This window comes from Panthera uncia, assembly GCF_023721935.1.
Source record: "Panthera uncia isolate 11264 chromosome B3 unlocalized genomic scaffold, Puncia_PCG_1.0 HiC_scaffold_1, whole genome shotgun sequence".
NCBI lineage: Eukaryota > Metazoa > Chordata > Mammalia > Carnivora > Felidae > Panthera > Panthera uncia.
This window is the reverse complement of record NW_026057582.1, coordinates 33,156,813-33,176,474: the sequence shown is the minus strand read 5'-3', so window position 1 is coordinate 33,176,474 and position 19,662 is coordinate 33,156,813. Positions and strand designations below refer to the sequence as shown.

At 47.0% G+C, this 19,662-nt stretch overlaps 1 protein-coding gene across 1 annotated transcript; it reads right to left on the bottom strand.

The window, feature by feature from the left end:
* Positions 1-391: 391 nt before the first annotated feature.
* PLEK2 (pleckstrin 2) lies at positions 392-18,514 on the bottom strand. Its single transcript, XM_049614084.1, has 9 exons — positions 18,473-18,514; positions 9,484-9,738; positions 5,880-6,061; positions 4,561-4,652; positions 4,115-4,302; positions 3,780-3,881; positions 2,274-2,357; positions 1,307-1,385; positions 392-601 (listed from the first exon to the last, which is right to left on the bottom strand). The coding sequence occupies exons 1-9, from the start codon at positions 18,512-18,514 to the stop codon at positions 474-476; spliced, it is 1,152 nt and encodes a 383-aa protein (XP_049470041.1). The 3' UTR covers positions 392-473.
* Positions 18,515-19,662: the final 1,148 nt, after the last annotated feature.

Below are 19,662 nucleotides of genomic sequence, written 5' to 3'. Positions count from 1 at the left end.
TAGGCTCGAGTATGGAAAACCTTTGAAAACCATACAACTTTGTCCAGGAAATTCTAATAGCTAAAAATATGGCAGTTTTTATTAATTCCAAGGAAGGAGTTAGTTTTTAACAGCACTTCAGAGACAGCCAACACGATATTAGCATTTTATTTAGTATTGCAACGTGGCTAGTTTTACAACAGGGAACCCTACCTTGGTGCCCGAGGAATGGCTGGCTGTGAAGATGGGTGAAAGTCAAGATGCTGACGCCTAATGGTTGTTCTAGCATTTCCAGGCTGTTAACAGGAAGGTGGGGAAGGAAATAGCACCACTGCCGATTGTGATCTAAGGATCACCAGTCTCACTGCAAAGCAGTGCAAAATATAGAAAGAAGCTATAAGTCTGCACACACCCATTCTCCAGGAAATCTTGTCTGTACCATCCGGTAGGAGGGAGGAAACCTTGTCCTGTTCCTTCAGGAACACGCTCCCTTGTCACGTTAGCTTTTTGATAGCTTCAATCCACTCAGCTCGCTCAGCCTTGCTGCTGGCCTGGATGTAATAGTGTGTGTCATCCTTGGTAATCACTTTGAAGAGATTCCCCTGGACATTTCCTTTAACCCCTGGGCAGAAGAAAAATCAGTGAGTATCCATGTCTGCTTTCAGCTAGAAGTCAACTGACCCAAAAACAAAAATACACATGAAGTGTTTTTCAATGCCAACGTATGTGGTTAGGGAATCCCACCCAATGCCCGCTTCCCTCTTTTCCTCCTCTCCATTCCCTGTCCTTCACCTGTGCCCTCCTGGCCTGCTCCCTGAACCAACCACAGATCTACAGTTCCGTTCACATCAAAGAATCCAGTATGCTTATGATAAAAGCAGGCACAGATTTGGGACCTGATATTAACTTGTTTCACTTCTTCGAACCTCAATTTCCATGTCCATAAAATGGGAATAATACTGTCTTAGCTGGCCATTGTGAAATTAGCGTGCTAATAGACATTCAGCTGTGTTGCTAATCCTTAAACACTGTAGGCTTCTATTCTTAGGTGGCAATTTACCTGCCAGTAGGCACAGAAACTGAGGGGAAAGAATACCAGAGACAAGGATTATTTAGTTGTGTTGTTAAAAGACTAAGAACACCACCCCCCTTGCCCTTTTCCCTAATTCTGAAATTGGCTTCAAAGTCACACTCTCATTCGTCTCACTGAGAGAGCATACTCCGCTCCCATAGCTCAGCCCGTCAGCAGAGCACTGCTGACAGCGCAGCAGGGGGGGATTTGAGGAGGAGCCTGAGGCCTGCAGGCCAGCGTGAAGTTGCACCTTACCAGTGGGAACGCCGTTATCCTCCAGAGCAGACACGAGGGAACCACGAAGAGAAAACCCACCCACTGGCCGGTTCTCTTCCTGCAGCGGAAAGGATTCCTGATTAGGCATAGTGTGAATGCATAAAAGGGAAAAAGGAGTTGAACTCTTGCCTGTAACCACCCTGAGGCCCGCTAAAGAAGTCAGAGAGTCATCTGGAGGAGTAGGTGAGGCTGAATTTAGACATCACACGGCCATGTGACGTGCACCAGTAAGGAAATCTGGGCTTCATTTCACTGCCAGCAGTGGCAGGGCCACATTCCTCCCCTCACTCCATCGTGTGCCACTGTTAGGGCGGGAATTCCTGACTGAAGCCTGGTGATGGAGGAACTGCCCACTCTCCAATATTTCAAAAAATGAATGAAAATCCTACATCTACCAAGACAAGGCTGGACAGGCCAACTAAAAGGCCATTTTTCTTTGCTTTTGACTGGAATTAAATCAACTCATCACACAATAATTCTTACATCTGAAACTCAGAGTAGCAATCCTTTGATCAATTAGAAAAAAGAAAACAAAATTAGTAAATTATGGCCTAAACAGTACATGGTAAAAGAAACTTTCCACAACACTGGTGGGGACAAAAGGTTGAGGGGCAGGATTTCATGGGATCTCCTCATAGAAAGGGGTGAAGAGGCTGGAAAGCACTAGTTAGGAGTCTATCAGCCCGCTCCACCCTCCCCAGCCACACAAAAAGCTTTGGAGAAACTAAAAGATGCTTTCCTCTCAAAATAATGATAACCCTCTTGCTCAGGCAACAGCGTGCTGAAGGGAATGATCAGACCGTTGAATGCAGCTTCGATTGTGGGAGGAAAGGGAGGGAGGGATGCTGAGAGAAAGGAAGGAAGTACAGCCAGCTGCCTGCTATGCCCAGGAGAGAAGGGTCTGGAAGTATCACACACGGGTACCAAGTGAACATGTGACACTCACTTTGGAAGGGTCATAGTAATGCAGAAAAGCCGGATCCTTCCTCAGAACAAAGCGCCGCACCTTCCAGTTTTTCCTTTTGTGTCCCTGAGGCAAAGAAAGGGTTCAAGGCTCATCTGTGACAGCTCTGTCCCTTCCTCCCACCTCCATGCAGCTAATGCCAAACATCCAAGCCAGCTGGCTCCAACAGACTACTTTCTAAGAGGAGTCTGCTGGAGACCCAGGGATTGCAGTGACTTGGACTTCCCTGCTCAGAGACACATTAGCAAAAACACTGTCACAGTTAGCCAAGTTCCCAGAACCAAAGAGGGTCACACTGAAGGAAGAGGGGAGCATGACTCAGAGCCCACTCAGCGTGTAAGGTGGACAGGGAGGCAGCAGGTGTCAGCTACACTAAGAGCTCACGGGCAAACTTGAACCCAAGGGCACCAACTTTAAGTGTCAACTTAGCAAAAAAAACAAACCTACACACAGTTGCATGTACTTATGTGCACACAAATACAGCGAAAACCACTTCAACGTTCTGCATCAGCAAAAGAAATGATCACTTTTATGTTAAAATCTAAATGTGTAAGACACTGGTGTGTGTGTAACTCTCTTTGGCTTCACCCCCTGGATCGCAAAGCTTCCTCAACCCTTTAGCCTGGAACACCCAGAGCCCCTCCCACACCTTCCTCGTGGTCTTCCAGGGCCTCACTGCCTCCCCCCACTAGACTCCTGTCAGGCCTGGGAGCGGCAGTAGAGATCTATCTGGGGTAGATAGGCAGTTGCATGCACAGTAAATAATCCAAGAGCAGATGGGGATCCTGATATGCAAGAAGCAGGTGACAAGGACAGCCATGTGCTCCAAGTAAAAATGGGCAGGGCACTGAGCAGCACGTGTGTCCATGGTACAGACACGCACATTCGCACGGTGTGTGGGAAATGCACAAACACGAGAGGTGTGCAGAGGTCACTTCACATGCTGGGATGTGGGGATTCTGTTCACAGAATAGCCTGTGTGTCAGGCACAGGTAGAAAGGCCGCATGTGTGCCTGGGACAGGGCTGCTCTCCAAACACGGTTAGCGGTAGTGACTACAGTCAGGTTTTAAACACTGACATTACACTGCAGAAAAAAAGACTTTTTTTTTTTCAAAAAGTGTATCTGGAGGGTATGCAGAGTCCCACAGAAGAAGACAGAGACCCCAGGAAGCGTCCTGGAGCTGAAGGCCAGCACTGATCCAGTAAGCAATGTCCTTCCAGACAAATGCATGAACTGGGCAGTGCTGCAGACGTTTTTTAGCATTGTGATACTGACTTTTTTAGCATTGTGCATACTTTCCCCTGTGTCTGGGACACACACACACACGTGTGTGAATGGGCACATTCATGCCTCTTGACTTGCTCCCTGCAGCCGCCACCGGCTCCTGCTTTAGCAGATTCTGCTGGTAATGAGTGCCCTTTAGCAGCTCAGCCCCTCCCACCCTTTGGGGGCATTCTGTCCATCTCCCTCTCCAAGACAAGCATACCTGCTTGGCCAGATAGCCTTGTTTTACCACTGTGCCACTCAACTCCACAGTGCTGAGGCTAATTTCTTCCTTGGAGCTTATCTTCTTCTTGTAGCTCTCAGCCTAGTGGGAAGGAGTGAACAAGGGCTCTGTTACAAAAAGGCTCCAGTTCCAGGCTCTGGGACTACCACAGGGGACAGGAAAATCCTTGGTACAGAAACCTCACTCTCCCTGAGGGTGAAGAAGTCCCCAAACCCTAGGCCTCTGGCCCATGACTGTGGATCCCCTGGTCCTCACTTGGTTACCTTCTCCTTCCCTCTGCCCCAGCGGCAAGAAGAACCCACTCCCTAACTTACGAAAGTGTACAGGGCCGTGGAGTCATCCAGGAACTGCTCGGCCAGGTCTCCAGAGCGAATGGCTCCCATGCTTCGGACGCCTACTGGCTTAAGGAAATTCTCTTCCATGAGCATGGAGGCCAGGGTCACAGCCTCCAGACGGTTAGCAGAAAAGCTGTTGGAGATGAGCCAGTCCACTAGGGAGGAGCCTGCATTGGGGCAAGGGCAGCATCAGTCAGATGACAGGCTACAGACCAGCCTCCCTGGGGGTGCTTGGCTGTGACCTCATTGACCCTAACCTCCTGGGCAGCCTTGGGTTCTACCCGAGAGCATGCGGCCATCTCAGACCAGCCCATTGGCCACAGGCAGCTCTGGCCTCAGCACAGGAAGGCAAGCATGGCTGAGTCTCAGGTCCCCACACCCCAGGTTTCCACTGCCCAGCCCAGCCCCCAAGAGGAGATGCTCACCTATGAAGGTCTTTTTGTAGGTGCTTCCCTGTTCCATGTTGGGGCTTGGCCGGATTCCGCTGCTGCTGTCGTGCATCTTGTCCACAATGCGACTACACAGAAGGAAGGCAAAGGAGAGGGGCCCCACAGTGTGTGATACCCACATCACACCAGCAGGTAGGAGGGGGAGTCCAAGAGTGCTGCTACAGGTATAAAGCAAGTGGCAAACGGTGCGATACACATCACAAACCAAGAGGCGTTTCCGTAATGCATCAGATTGGAGAGGTAGGATTTCAGGATGTTTCTTTTCTTCTTGCTCATCTAAATGCTCTCATGTCTCTACACTAGATGGGTATTACTTTTGTAGCAAAACTTAAGAGCTATTACTTTCAACTTAAAAGCAAAATAATATACAATAATGATTCTCTATGATCTGCAGAAGTCGGACCTCCTCCAGCTACTTCTCAAAGTCACCCATCACTTCAACCCACTCCTACCTCCACTGCTCCTCCTGCACTCACCATGGTCTAGCAAGTACCCAGGCTGCACAATCAAGATTTCAGGGACTGGCATGGAGCTTTCTGGGAGCCCAGGAATGGACTCGTGCCTTGTCTTTGATGAGTGTAACAGTTCTGCTGCCTGGGAGGCTAGGGGGTGTTTCCTGTAGATGTAACAGTTTCCATGATGGCACTCCTTTCTGATGTCCCCACTTTAGAGTATTGCCTCCACCAGTGATCTGCTTTCCTTCTGTTCTGTGAGATGATTCCCACCACCAATGGAAGATCTTTTCTCATTTTCTATTTATGTCCCTGAGTTGGAAAGCCACTGAGATGAGACCTTATTTATTCATATTTGCATCTCCTGAGCACCTAGTACAGTATATGGCATTCAAGAAGCCCTCTATAACTATTTCCTGGATGGATGGATGGATGAATGAGGAACCTCATAGAGCAAGAATGCAGCCACTACCAGAACACACCATTCTTGCCACCAGGCTGCAAACAAGACCAGTGACTTGGTGAGTGGAGATTCCTAGGGGGCTGTGACATAGCCCCAGGCACCCCGGCTGAAATTGAAGGGAGGGTCTCAAGACATTGAGGTGGGAAAGCAGCAGAGGCCCCAAGATATTACATAGGAGCAGGGCAGGCAGGGAGGGCCACTCCCAGGCAGAAAAAATAATACAAACAGGACAGTGACAGCAGAAAACCCTGACGCACAATGGTGGCACCAGACAGGCGTGTGTAGTAACAACAGAACCCACCCCCTCCCCAGTCGCACTGACAGAAGCAGCTGCAACAAAGCCAGGCAGGGTGAGGGGCGGGGGTGGGCTGGGTACTCACTGCAGACTGATGTGAGGGGGCAGCTTGAAGGAGTTCTTCAATATGTGGAGTTGCTGGACTTTCCCCGGCTGCCCAGCGTGAATAGCCCCTGTTATCTCAAAGGCCCAGGCGTCCCTCTCCTCTCGAGAACAGGCTTCCAGGAAGTACTCAGTGGATGTTTGAGTCTTCAACTTAATGAGAAGCTGCAGGAAGAGATGGCTCGTCAGACCAGCACTCAGAGGCCTGGCAGGCCAGAGAATGTTGGCCCCAAACAAAGATGACGGGGCCACAGCAAGCCCAGGACACACAGATCTGGTGGCTGCCAAACTCCCAACCCCTCAAACATGTCCCAGGGGGTGGTCTTCAAAGATTCACTTGTCAACCTGAAGCAACAGGGAGCTCATGGCTCACAAGGCAAGCTCTCCCTCTTGGACAGACTAGTTAGCGTAGGGACTGTTGCCTGGGTACTTTGCCTCCTTGCTTCTAATCACACAGACTAACCTTACCTCCCATGACAGCCCCTGTGCTGAAGTGAGAAGTGTACTGGCTTTCAAGTCCAACTGATCTGAATCCAAATCCTAGCTTAGCCACTTAGCTATGAATGCTTGGGCACATTAAGGAACCTCACCAAGGGGTGCCTGGGTGACTCAGACCGTTAAGCATCTGACTTAGGCTCAGGGCATGATCTCACGGTTTATGAGTTCAAGTCCCTCATCGAGTGAGCTCGAGTCCCACTTCGGGTAAACCATGAGCCCTGCTTCGGGTGAGCCCCACTTTTCTCTCTCTCCCTCTCCGTCCCTCTCCCCGCCTCAGCCCCCGTCTCTGCCCCTCACTCACTGGGCCCTCTCCCTCTCTCAAAAAACAAAACAAAACAAAAAAAGAACCCCACCAAGCCTTAGTCTCTTTATCTGTCATATGGGGATATTAACACCTACGTTGGAGGAACTGTTCCTTATGCTCCTTTTGGTCCTCTTTTCTTCAGTCATCCCCAATCTTTCACACACTTCTCATATCATATGGCTTAAACTCTTAATCAGCTCATGCTCTGTTACATGTTCTGCAGGTGGTCGCCATTCTCATAAACTATGACCCATGGAATGGAGCCGGCTGCTCCAGGAAAGCTCTGAGGGGCACAGGGTGGCACGGCTGACGGCCCGAGGTAGCTCTGGTGGCACCATAGACTCGCACTCTGTGAGGTCAGCAGACAGTCTTTTTGATGTAGGCCACATCTCCTCCATTCCTTAAATGTGCATTTAGGGTTTTTTGGGTTATTTTTGGCCACTGTGGGATTCTGATGTTGACCCTATTAAATGTCATCTTAGAAGCCTACTGCTTCTTTTGGGAAAGCAGATGCATTCTATTTCATTCTGATTCTGTCTTCCAGTGCATTAATTCCCAACTTGCTTTGTTTGCAGACTCAACATCCCTCACCTCAACTAACAGTAAAAACAGTGATGAGATGAGGCTGGTTCACAGTCCCAAAGGATACCACAAATCCGTTCCTCCAAGTTAACACTAACATCAGCATCGTAGGGGAACAAATTCACCCAGCTCCCTGCACTGGCAGTCTGTAATCAACATTTTAATGAAAGAATTTCAGGAGAGACTATATAATTCCATGTGAAATCCACACATACTCTTTCATAGCTTCCCAAATTAAAAAAATAAAATAAATAAATAAATATATATATATATGTGTGTGTGTGTGTGTATACACATATATATTCACATACACATGTATATACTTTATAACGTGTTCTTAGTGAACTTGCTGGCTCCTCTTGACCTCTTGCAGGTCAAGTACTCTTGAACTGGGAGGATGACAATCTGAGAATGTTAGGGAAAATTAACATGAAGTTCACAACTCCAGTTAGCAAATTTCACTTATTTCCTTTTTTGAAAGCTTCTCTATCTCCAGCCTGTTCTACCAGCACTCTTGCTTTCCACTGTTCCTTAAAGATTGTTAAAGGGCATCAGGTTAACGAGCAACCCTACAAGGTCTGGGGTTTAATTTATTGAGAACTAGAGTCTTAACTTCACTTAGAAAACTAGGGGTTTTTCCTCTTAAAAACGTCTCCACTGTAAATGTTTCTTCTTTCTTAAACATCAATTCAACAAACATTTACTAATCATCTGCTATGTGTCCAGACATTGTGTTTGGTCTTCTGACCCACAAGGAAGAAGGTGCAGCCCCAGTCTTCCCAGGCTGGGCATCCTCCGGCAGCCCCACCTCCTCCCAACAGAATGCTACCCTACCTGACTTTTTCCCTTAATCAGTGGCACTTCCAGATTGGCAGAGGAAATTGTAGAATGACATTTCATTTTTGCAGCCTCATAGGGTAGAATGACACTCAATACCTTCCTCTCCCTTGTCCTCAACATCCAGTCAACCAGGTCCTGTTGACATGTCCTTCATAACATTTTCTTGTGTTTCCCCCTACTTTTTGCCTTATTTCATGCCTCACTATTTTAATAGCTCCCTTTGTTTTCTTATTTGAGAAAAAGTCAAAACTACAAAAGAGTACAGCAGTTAACATAATACCAGGAAACCCACCTCCCAGAATGGACTGTCACAAACGTTTTCTTATACTTAGAAGGCTTGTCAATTGGTTTAGAAAAGTCAAAGAAGAAAAACATAAGTGGTTAGATCCCTTCTTTATTGATCTAGTAACCTATTAGAATCAGAGCGTAGTTCCTCATTTTAGTCCTCCTAAGAGTGTTTCCACCAGTCCATTCTCTTACTTCAGAACCTTCAGTGACTCCCCATTACCTCCATCTGGCCCCAGCCAATCTCCCATTGCTCCCTTGGTGAACGTTCTCCTTTTGCCACACTGGCCATCGTCATCTCCAAATCTATCCCTATCTCTCCCCTCACTTTCACTCAAGACTTTCCACCTGACATTCCAGAATATCTGCCTCTCTCCTCTTTCAGATCTTTGTCAAGTCTCTATTCCTCCCAATGCTGTACCTGACTCAACAGCCTATAAATACGTCTTCCTCCTCTTCAGGAATATGGTGTTCTCTATGACTAACCATGTTTATACCAACATTTGGAACTCTGAATGTTTTTTTCGATTAACCACTTGTTTTCATAATAAGATGACTAACTCCAGGGAAAGCACTCTTACCATTTTCTTCCTTGACTCCTCCAAGCCTAGGAAATTTCTTGGCACAAAATGGGCCCTTAAAAAAAAAACGACTGATTCAGGTAATTTTTCATGGTAGGGTTGAAGCTGCGCCTGACTTTTAGAACACTCACCCCCTTAGGGGATGAAAGCCATCACATTGAACCCCAAGATAGCAATAGTTGCTCCCATTTGTGAGGTTCCTCCTAGCCTACAAGGTGCTTTGACAGACTGTTACCTTCTGCATGATTCTCAACACAATCATGGGGGATAGTGAGGTGTCACTATTTTACCCCATTTTATAGAGGAGGAACTAAGGCTCAGAGAGGCTCAATTACTTGCCCAAGGTCACACCTGTTACACAGCTCAGCAGGACTTGGATTTAGGTTTTTTCAATGATAACTCAGCTCTTCCTATTATCCACATCACCTTCACCAAAGAGGCCAGAGATGAGAGGGTCCCGGGCAGAAAGGAGCCGAGAAGCAGGGGCCTTCACTTACGGGTCGATTTTCATACTCCAGGCAGGGGCAGGTGATGGTGCAGCCATCCAGAAGGATCCGGCCCTTGGGAGGGGTCACCTTCCGACCCCCCTGGAGCTTGTAGTACAGTAGCGTGTTCTGCCGGAGGATGAACCATCGTGCTTTCCAGTTGTGGACAATGTGACCCTGAGGATGGACAGCACAGCCCTGTGGTGAGATGGCTGAGGGGACGACACTGTGTTCAGGGAGAGGTGTCCCACAGCACAGGTAGCCAGACTGTGCCGTGGGATCAACTGCCCAGAAAGGGGGACAGCATTATCTTTTTTTTTTAACTTCACTTAATTTTTTTATTCTAAAATAACTTCAATTCAGAGAAAAGCTGAAGAATAGTATTAAGAACTTGCATGATAGAATCATTTAAGAGTAAATTCTTAACATGATGCTCCAACACTTCTGAATATTTTATTGTGCATCTCCTACAAAAAAAGGGGGCGGATATTTCCAACATAACCACAATCCAACCATCAACATCAGGAAATTTCCATTAATATATTATTATCATCGATTCCACAACCCCCAGCCAAGTTTCACCAATTGCCCTAGTAATATCTTTAATAGCCAAAGAAAGGATCTAGTTCAGAATCATACGTTTTATTTTCATGTGCATGAAAAAAGCATTATCAGTCTGGATCTCTTTGTCATCTGAGTATGTAACCAAGACCTTTGGCATTGACCTTCCAGTTCCCATTTGACCTTGTTTGTGGTTATAAACCTTGAAAGAAACTACAAAGTATACTGAAGAGGAAGTCCTACTACTAGGAGACCGCTGTTGCTAACATTTTGTTTTCTTATTGTCTTTTTTCCTTAGTTTTTACTTTCTGGTTTAAAAAAAAAATCAGGACCATGTTACATATAGTTTCATTATCTAGTTTTTGTTTTGTTGAGCTTTGCTGAGCATCGTCTCACACCGATGTATTTCTTTAAAACATGTTTTTGAATGACCGCTAGGTGGATGCAATATTTACTTATCAATCTTCTATTGTTTGAACTGAGGTTGTTTCTTTTTTTCACTGTTATAAACAATTCTGCAATGAATATTCTTGCACATAAATTCTGATCTGCATCTCAGATTTTCTTTTCCTTAGCATATATTCCTAGAAAGAATGTCACTAGTCAAAGATGTAGGCAATTTGTAAAGTTGAAGCCACAAACAGTCTACCAGTGCTAAGGACCCTAATAATCTTGCTTAGCTTGGTATGGCAAGACTGAAAGACAGGGTAGTTTGGGGGTTCTCAAGTGAGTCATAGAGCCAATGGACAGGATAGTAAGGTAAAGGCAAAGAGCCTATTTCTAGAACAGACCAACAGATGAGGGAATGTCTGCTGAGGAATCAGAAAGGAATGGGTTTAGTACATACTCATGAAAGCAACTTTCATGGCATATTTCCCAGAGCAGAGCCCAATAAGAGCAAGCTTCTAACTAAGAGAGATGGGCTTTATCTGAATCAGAGACCATTTCCCTAGTTCACTCCTTTCCTTACATTTCCTAGCATTTATTAAGTTCGAAGTCTCCTCGTGTTCTCACATCTGTGGAACTGTGATTGTTCGATGTGTACTGTGCACAGTGCTGTTAGGGAACCAAAAGTTGTGGGAATTGACCGAGTGAGCACTGGGCTATGCCCAAACAATTTACTGTGGCAACTCAATAAAACTTTTAACCATGTTAATATGACAAGAATTTATTAATATGTCTAAGTGCTATTACATTGCATGGCGATCAAGCTCTTCACAGAAGATAACTTTCATAGTCAAGGTCAAGTTTACATTTTTTGCTCTCTCCATACTTAGGATCGACATGTAACATGACGGGTGACAGCTTTTCTTGATGTGGGCAGACATGTTTCAAGAAACAAAGAAGATTTGGCTTTGACGTCTCAGCAGTTGGGGTTCTCTACTGCTCCCCACATGGCCCAGACTCGGGTCCTCTTTTTCGATGACCCCCTTCTGAGGGGCTGTTGAAGCAGCATTAGCAGTAGATTGTTGCTCAAAAGATTGTGTACAGGGAGAATGCAATCCTAGTTGATGGAATGGGGGCTGGTGTGAGGTAGAGAAGTGAAGAAGGTAAAATAGTCTTATATCTTAAAACACAGGTGTTACAGGCTAAATTATGTCACTCCTCACACACACACAAATTCATATATTAAAGCCCTAACTTTCAGTGTTGACTGTAGGTGCAGATAGGGCCCTAGAAATGTGATTAGATTAGGATGAGGTCATCAAGTGGGCCCTAATCCAATCTGACTGGGGTCCTTATAAGAAAAGGACACTCAAGAGACACAGAGAGACATCAGGGAGGTATATGCACAGAGGAAAGACCATGTGAGCACATGGCAAGAAGGTGCCCATGTGCAAGCTGAAAAGAGGCCTCAGAAGAAACCAAACCTGCTGACAGTTTGACCTTTTACCCTAGCCTCCACAACTGTGAGAAAAGAAATCTGTTTAGCTGTCTTGTCTGTGGTATTTTGTTTCAATACTCTAGCAAACTAAAGCAACAGGGAGAGGAGAAATGGGGCTGAAGACGTTCAAGAAATTGTCACCAACAGATGTTGAACAGAACAAACCAGTTTGGAGATACTATACTTTCCTGGACAAAATGCTACATTTCTTGGAATCCCTGGCACGAAAGGAACTGATAGGTGACCAAGTGGCTGCCACCCCTATGCATGGCTTCCCACGGGAAACAGGGATTTTTGGAGAGAACAATGTTGGAAGAATAGGTTCTTCTGACACCCAGTCCCCAGGGCTACCAGGGACAAATAGCAAACAATGTCAGCAATGATGTTTCCGCTAGAAATGTCTGCTGGTGCTGGTAGGTATTTTTGTCTAGCTACATCATCTCTGGCTTTATAGCATCCCAGCCAGGTTCTCTGGCCCTCCCAAATATTCCTGAGTTACTTAATAGTTATTATTCCTCCATGAAATCCCTTTCTGTTCAAACTCACTAGAGTGGAATGTGTTTATGAGCAACTACAGATCCTGACAGTAAGGGTGAGAGGTCTGAGGAGAAAGGCTGATGAGAAAGGATTTACTGTGCAGGTAGAAACCCTGAAGCAGCTTGTAACCCTCAAAAAAAAATGTTCAAATCTTCTGACCCAATAATTCTACTTCCGGGGATGTGTGTGGAGTAAATCATCTAGGAGAGGGAAAAGGTTTTATGTATTGAGACACTTAGGATCATTGCTTATAATAAAATAATGCAAAATATTCTAACTGTGTAACAATACCATGCCCACTGTGGCTATAGGGGAGGCATTCCAATCCTAACAGATGGCAGGAAAGGTCATTGGTGGAGCCCTCAAGGTCAAACACAGCAGTCTGAGTCAACAAGAATCACAGCGCCAATGGTCTTTAACACAGGTAAAGTACTTTTACTTACATTTTTTCATACGATACCTAAAAATAACTCTAGTAGCTATTTTAGAAAATTTCTGAAGGGATACCTCAGGATTGTTAATAGTCATCTCTAAGGACTAATACTGGACATAAGGCAACAAGAATGAAAACTTATTTTTCAATTTACAGCCTTGAGTACTTTTCTAGTTTTTTTTTAATAAAAGTATGTATTATTTTTATAATGGGAAATTAATTTTAATTCAAACAAACAAAAATCCTGATGAGATGATTAGGGAAATAATTCATTCACTTATCTATTCATTCAACAATCAATGACTAACTACTACTGCACCAAGCACTGGGCTGGCAGCAGGGAGACAAAGATGAACAAGATACAGACCCAACACAGCAGAGGAGACACACAATGATGCCACTCAATGTGATAAGTTCCAGGACAGATGACTGGTGGGGTCCCCCAGGATATCCACCTTTTGGTATTCACAGCCTTATATATACTTTTTCCCCACATTGTACAAGGGCTGATCTGTGTGACCAAGAGAATGTGGCAGAGTAATGATTTGTCAGGTTAGGTTAGAAAAGATGGACTCTGAGGAAAGCTAGATGCCACATCATGACCGACCCTTATGGAGAGGTGAGGAACTAAGACCTCCAGCCACTAGCCATGTGACTGAGTTTGGAATCGGACCCTTCAGTCAGCCAAGCCTTCAGGAGAGTGCCACACTAGGCAATATTTTGGCTGTAACTTCATGAGAGACTTGAATCTTGCAGCTAAGCTCTTCCTGAATACATGCCCCTCAGAAATTATGTGAGACAATAAATGTTTATGGCTTTAAGATGTTAAGCTCTGGCAGGGCACCCGGCTAGCTCAGTCAGTTAAGTGTCTTGACTCTTGGTTTCAGCTCAGGTCATGATCTCAAGGTTCATGAGTTCGAGCCCTGCACTGGGCTCTGCACTGTCAGTACTGTCTCCCTCTCTCTCTGCCCCTTCCCTGCCTGTTCTTTCACTCTCAAAAATAAATTTAAAAAAAAAAAAAGACATTAAGGTTTGAGGCAACTATTATAGAACAATAGAGAAGTGATATAGGTCATGATGCAAACCCCGAAAAGCAGCTTAGGTGGAAGAAGAAGCTCAAAAGAGAGTGAGTGGGGTTAGGTTGGCTCCCTGAAGAGCTGCTACTGGGGCTGAGTCTTGAAGGTTGTGTAGAGTTGGTCAGGTCAGGAAGGCAGGGAAAGGAGAGCTTGAACCACTTCCACTTTTGAGAAACTCCAACTGGTTCTGTATGGATGAGGCTCAGAGGCCTGTGGGCAAAGGACAGAAGTGATGCAGGCACAGTCAGCTTCAAGTTCCATGCGGTAAAGTTTGATCTGTATACTGTGGCCAGAGGGGAGTCCTGGAAGGCTTCTAAGAAGAAGCTGCTAAGAAAGGCTTAGGTTCTCATGTTAAGAAGATCACCTTGACCACACTGTGGCAGAACAGCTGAATGAAGTGGGTCAGACTGGAGCAGGCAGTTCAGTTGGCAGATGCCATAATAATCCACAAAATGGGAAGGAGAACTCCATTATCCCTGGTCTACAGAAAAGCACGCCATGTTCAGCAGAAATAAGGAACTGGTCTAATGTCACCAGGTAAAGGGATCGAGGCCAAAACCACTGTGGTATAAGTTGAAAGATATCCCAGGCTTCCCTCTACCCAGGGAGTTTCCTCCCTCTCCAGGCTCCTTGTCTGCAAATGGCTGTCCAAGGCCAGAGGCCCACTGGACCAACCACAAGTGGCTTAGAGTCCCTAGAACCCCTTTAGGGAGAGGGAGGAGAGTCCATAGCTAGGATAACAAACCTATGACTGGGTTCAAGAGGCATGGAATATTATAGCTAGAGGCACCCTTTGAGAAAGTCCATACTACTCCCTACTTTAATGATGAAGGAACTGAGGCCCATAAAGGTCTTACCCATGACCTTACAACCCCAGAAAAGCAGAGATGGTACTTGTTACAGATTGAATTATGTTTCCCTCCCCAAAAGGTACGAAGTTTTAACCCCTGGTACCTATGCATGTGATCTCATTTGGAAATAGAGTCTTTGCAAATGTAATTAGGATACCGTGAAGTCATAAAGGATTAGGGCGGACCTAATACTAACTGGTATTCCTTATATGAAGAGGAGAATTTGGACAGTGAGATATACAGGAAGAAGATGGTCATGGGACAGTGGAGGCAGAGATTAGAGTGATGCATCTACAAACCAAAAATGGCAAGAATTGCCTGCGTGAGATAATAGGTTTTATATTTAGGTCTCTGTCCCCAGCTCCTGGCACAGAGCTCCTGAAACCCTTGTAATTTCCTGGGTAATAGGAACGTCTTTTTTCTAACGAGGTGACTCAGGTGGGCTCCTGGATGAAGGCTGGTCACCATAAAAAACCACAATTAGAAGCTTGGCATTTTCAGCCCCACCCCAATTCTCTTGAGAAGGGAGAATGGCTGAAAATGGAGTTAATGATCAATCATGCCTATGTGATGAAGTCTCCACAAAATCCCAAAAATACAGGGTTCAGAGAGCTTCTGGGTTGGTAAATACATGGAAGTGCTGAGCCTGGCATGCCTGGAGAGTACATAGCAGCTTCATGCCCCTTCCCACATACCTTGCCCTACCCAGGTTTTCCAACTGGCTCTTCATCTGTATCACTTATCGTATCCTTTAATAAACTGGTAAATATATTTTCCTGAGTTCTGTGAGTCACTGTAGCAAATTAACTGAAATGGAAAAGGGGGTGTATTGGAACCTCCAATCAATAGCCCATTGGTCAGTCAGAAGTGCAGCTAGTGTCTAAAGTATGGGTGGGGTGGGGTGGAGGGGGGCAGCTTTGTGGGACTGATCTCTTAACCCATGGGATATAACACTATCCCTAGGTAGATAGTGTCAGAATTGAGTTAAATGTCAGGACATGTAGCTGGTATCACAGAGAATTGCTTGGTGTTGGGGAAAACCTCTACACATTTGGTGACCAGCAGTGTCAGAAGGGAAGTGTTCTGTGTACAAGTAAAGGAAATTCACAGAATAAAGAAACAATAGGTTGTTCCCTATAAGGTTTTCCCTACATGGGAAGGAAAAATCTGCAAACGTCAAAGCAAAAGAGCCAAGGGGGGATTCTCCCCTATAGGTTTCAGAGGAAGCATGGCCCTGCTAACACCTTGATTTCAGACTTCTATCCTGTAGAACTCCTTCCAGACTTGTTTCTTCTATGCCTATTTTTCCTTACTAATAATACCTTTTATATTTTCACTTTTTGGGTTATTAGATTATAAGCATTTTTAACATCTGCAAAACCATAATATACTTAGTCATTTGTTTATTTGTGCGGACATATAGGTAGTTTCCAGTTTTTTCACTACATAAATAATACTGTGTTCATAAAGCTTTGATGGTATTTTCTTGGGATAGAGTCCTTCCTACAAAGGACATTTTCAGGCCAAAGGGTGTTAGCATTGCCATATCATTTTCTAAGAGGGTCATCAGAGGTATGAGCTGGGCAGCAAGGCCTGAAGTGCCTCAGTGTCTTCTTAAAGGAAAAGCAATCTTGTCCGTGCTGATCTCACTTCCTTCCCCCTCACCCTCCTTTAAAGCCAGGCCAAGTGAGTGCCCTGCATTTTGCCTGGAGCTTTGCTTCTTTCTTGTCTGGGCGGGAGTGAGAGCCAGATCTATCATGCCCCTGCCCGTCAACTGCTTTCACCCTCCTGGGTGATGACTGTTTTGTACTCTGGGCTTCCAGCTCAGGCCCTGCCCCCACCCCAGGCTTTAAACCGTCCTAAATCTATGGAATCCCATGGCCCTAGCCTTGCAACTAGTCCAGTGGATGCAGAAGCTGCCGCCGGCGCCACCCAGGAGGAGAGGGAGTGGGGGGGGGGGGAGTTGAGATTGATCAATAGGCGGGAACTGTTAGCAGGGGCACCCAGCCAGGTCCCTCACCTTGCAGGAAAGGGTGTGGCTTCTGCTAGCTTCAGGGCCAGCCTCCAAACACCAGGCTTTGGGTTTAGCTGGAATGAGCCTTCAGTATTTTAGCCAAGCGCCTTCTGTGGGCTTTTGGGCTGGACCTGTAGACTGTTCTCACTTCCCTGCACCCTGAACTCCCTTGGCCAGCGACCCAGGACTGGGCAGCCATCCAGAAGAGAATTCACATCCTTCCTTCTAGCATTCCCGGATTCTGCATGGTGGTGGTGGTGGGGAATCTTGGGAGGAAACTCCAGCAACTGGGGGAGACCCCTACTAGGGCCAAGCTATGTGGGCAATCAAAGATGCCTATCAGATGCCCTGCCCAGCTCACACTCTCCCTCTCACCTCACAAGGTGCAGGAAAGTTCGACCAACCCCGCCACAGGTTGTCTTTCTGAGGTGCAGATGCTTCCACAGAACGAGAAAGACTAACCACAGTGGCTTGGAATTTGGTACCTGCTTGTGTCCAGCCTGACCCTTGATCCGGCATCAGCCTCCTACTAGATCTCCTGCTTGTAGTTTTGAGCAAACAACACCCCTGCCCTCCTATACAAATAATGTGTAACATAGCATGGCTACATTACCCATGGACCTGAAAGCAATCTGAGACTTCAGGGCTGCTCTGACCGCCAGGGGAGGCAATGGAAGGGGGAGCCCTGTCATCTCTCTTCATCCATCTCCCTCCCAAAGCTACAATCTCAGTAGAAGAGCCAAAAGTCTCATCCCCAGATTTTATGCCCTGCTGTTACGTTAGTATAAACCCTTAGTGTGATCAATGTTAAAAGAATTTTAAAATATTGAACTTCCTCTTGCTGCTGCTCTTTGGTTCATTTTCCACCTTGATCTGTGTGCTCTTTGTCTGTCTGAAGTCTTGTAAGCTGTGGGAAAGGCGACATGGGCCATGGGCACGAGGTCATGGGCCATGGACTGAGGATGGAGACTGCAGTCCCAGTTATTAGTCCCCCGGCTCTGGGCAAGCGTTTCATCTTTCTGCCCCTCAGTTTCCTCATCTGTAATTCAGTGATAACAACACCCACCCTGCTGTGGACAGAATAAGATTTGGAGTCAACCTTATGGGTTTGCACCTGCTCCATCACCACTAGCACCCAGATCCTAAGCAAGCTGCTTAATTAACCTCCCCGAACCTAGTTTCTCCTTTGGGGAAAGGGAGGAAAGCGGTGCCGCACGTGTGGGACTGCGGGGGTGCTGAAGAACACGAGGTCCGGGACTCCTACACGCTAAGAGCTTCATTCAGAAGCCTGGGCTGCCTCCCGGCTCAGGGGTTACTGTGAGTAGTACAGGAGATGATGCGTTCGTACGTAGACGGGCGCCGCGAGCACACTTAGGTTGCTTCAATATAGCATATTTAAATACTGTACTCTTTCCAGCTTAATACGTTGTTTTAATTAAGATACCCCTTCAGGAGTCGCCCCCCGCCTCCTACCACTAGCCAAGCTGGACTCTCCTCCTTGCCTGTGTGCCCCGGCCGCTCTGTTCCACCTGAAGCCCCCCTCCAACCCCGGCACCCGGCTGTCCCCAGGCCGCCGAGACCGCCGTCGGGGGCGGGCTGGGGACCCGGCTCCGGGAGCCGCCCTCCGGGCCAGTGTCCGCTCACCCTCTTGACGAGGAAACCCTCCTTGAGCACGCCGTCCTCCATGTCGCTGCGCGCGCCAGCCGGGCCTCCGGGCGCTCCAGGTGCGCTGTCCCCGCGCCGCCCGCTCCTCCGCGCGCCCGCGGCGCCCAGGAAGCACCTCCGACCCCGCGCGGGCGACGCCTCCCTGGCCCGCGTCCAGAGCCCGAGACCGCGGGGCCTCCCGCGCAGGAAGTCACGCCAGGTCGGGGTTTCTGACGTGGTCGCCCCCGCAAAGGCGCGCTAGGGTCTGCGGTTAGGCCTCCGGGTACAGAGTCTGCGGGCTCTGAGCGTCCCGCCCTGCCGTCGCCTCCGGGAGCCTTCCCGGTCCCGCGCTCTCCGACCGGGCGGGGTGCCCCATCCAGGTGCCCCTGAGCGCGCGCAGCGCCTCTGGCTGTCTGGTCTTTGCCCATCTTCGCCAGCCCCCAGCCTTAACCAGGTGCCTGCCTGGCACTTAGTGTATGGCCCTCGAGTATACTTACGGAATTAAACGGCACTGAAAGGATTTGCAGGGATTCCGAGTAATCCCGAGCTCAGTGGAAATGGGGGGTGGGGGTGGGGGAGAATGGATGGAGTGGAACCAGCTGGGAACTTTATCCTGGCCCCTGGTGGGCGCAGGGCAAAGTTCCCGTTGACAAAAAAAAAAAAAAAAAAAAAAAAAAAAAACGGTCACAGGTTTAAAGAAGCAGGCGCAGATTGCAGGAGCCCTCTGCCTCCAGAATATACCCACCCACCCCCAAAAAAGCTACAGCTGGGGATTACTTCATTAGGTGCAAAATTTAAGGGCATGCCGAGAACTCAGTAATCTAGATAAATTATATTTTAATGCAGTATTTTTGAAAATCAAAAATAACGCAAAAAAAAAAAAAAATCCCAGATGAACAAAACAACAAAAATTTAAATGAGGACGGGGTCAGCCATGTCCTACCAGACCATATTGGAGTCTGCAACAAAAGGAAACATAGCAATACTGATTCTTTCTAGTAATCCTTAGGACACATTCAGCTTGTTCATTGTTTGCACTGGGTGTGAAGGGCCCCCTAAGGATTGTTCACCAGGAAGCGGAAAGGCCCTAGCTGCTTAGAAGAGAAGAAAAGTTTCTGTCAGCAGAAAGTACCCCAGGTTGCCTTTCAGAACCAGCCTGGTGCACAATTCCCAACCGGTGCCAGTGCCCC

Excerpts from the sequence above, each read along its gene's own strand:
- PLEK2 (XM_049614084.1), bottom strand. The coding sequence starts at position 18,514 with ATGGAGGACGGCGTGCTCAAGGAGGGTTTCCTCGTCAAGAGG. Across the intron at positions 4,303-4,560 it reads CTACAAAAAGACCTTCATAG|GCTCCTCCCTAGTGGACTGG; the intron begins GTGAGCATCTCC and ends GCCCCAATGCAG. Across the intron at positions 2,358-3,779 it reads AAGGCTATCTGGCCAAGCAG|GGACACAAAAGGAAAAACTG; the intron begins GTATGCTTGTCT and ends TCTTTGCCTCAG.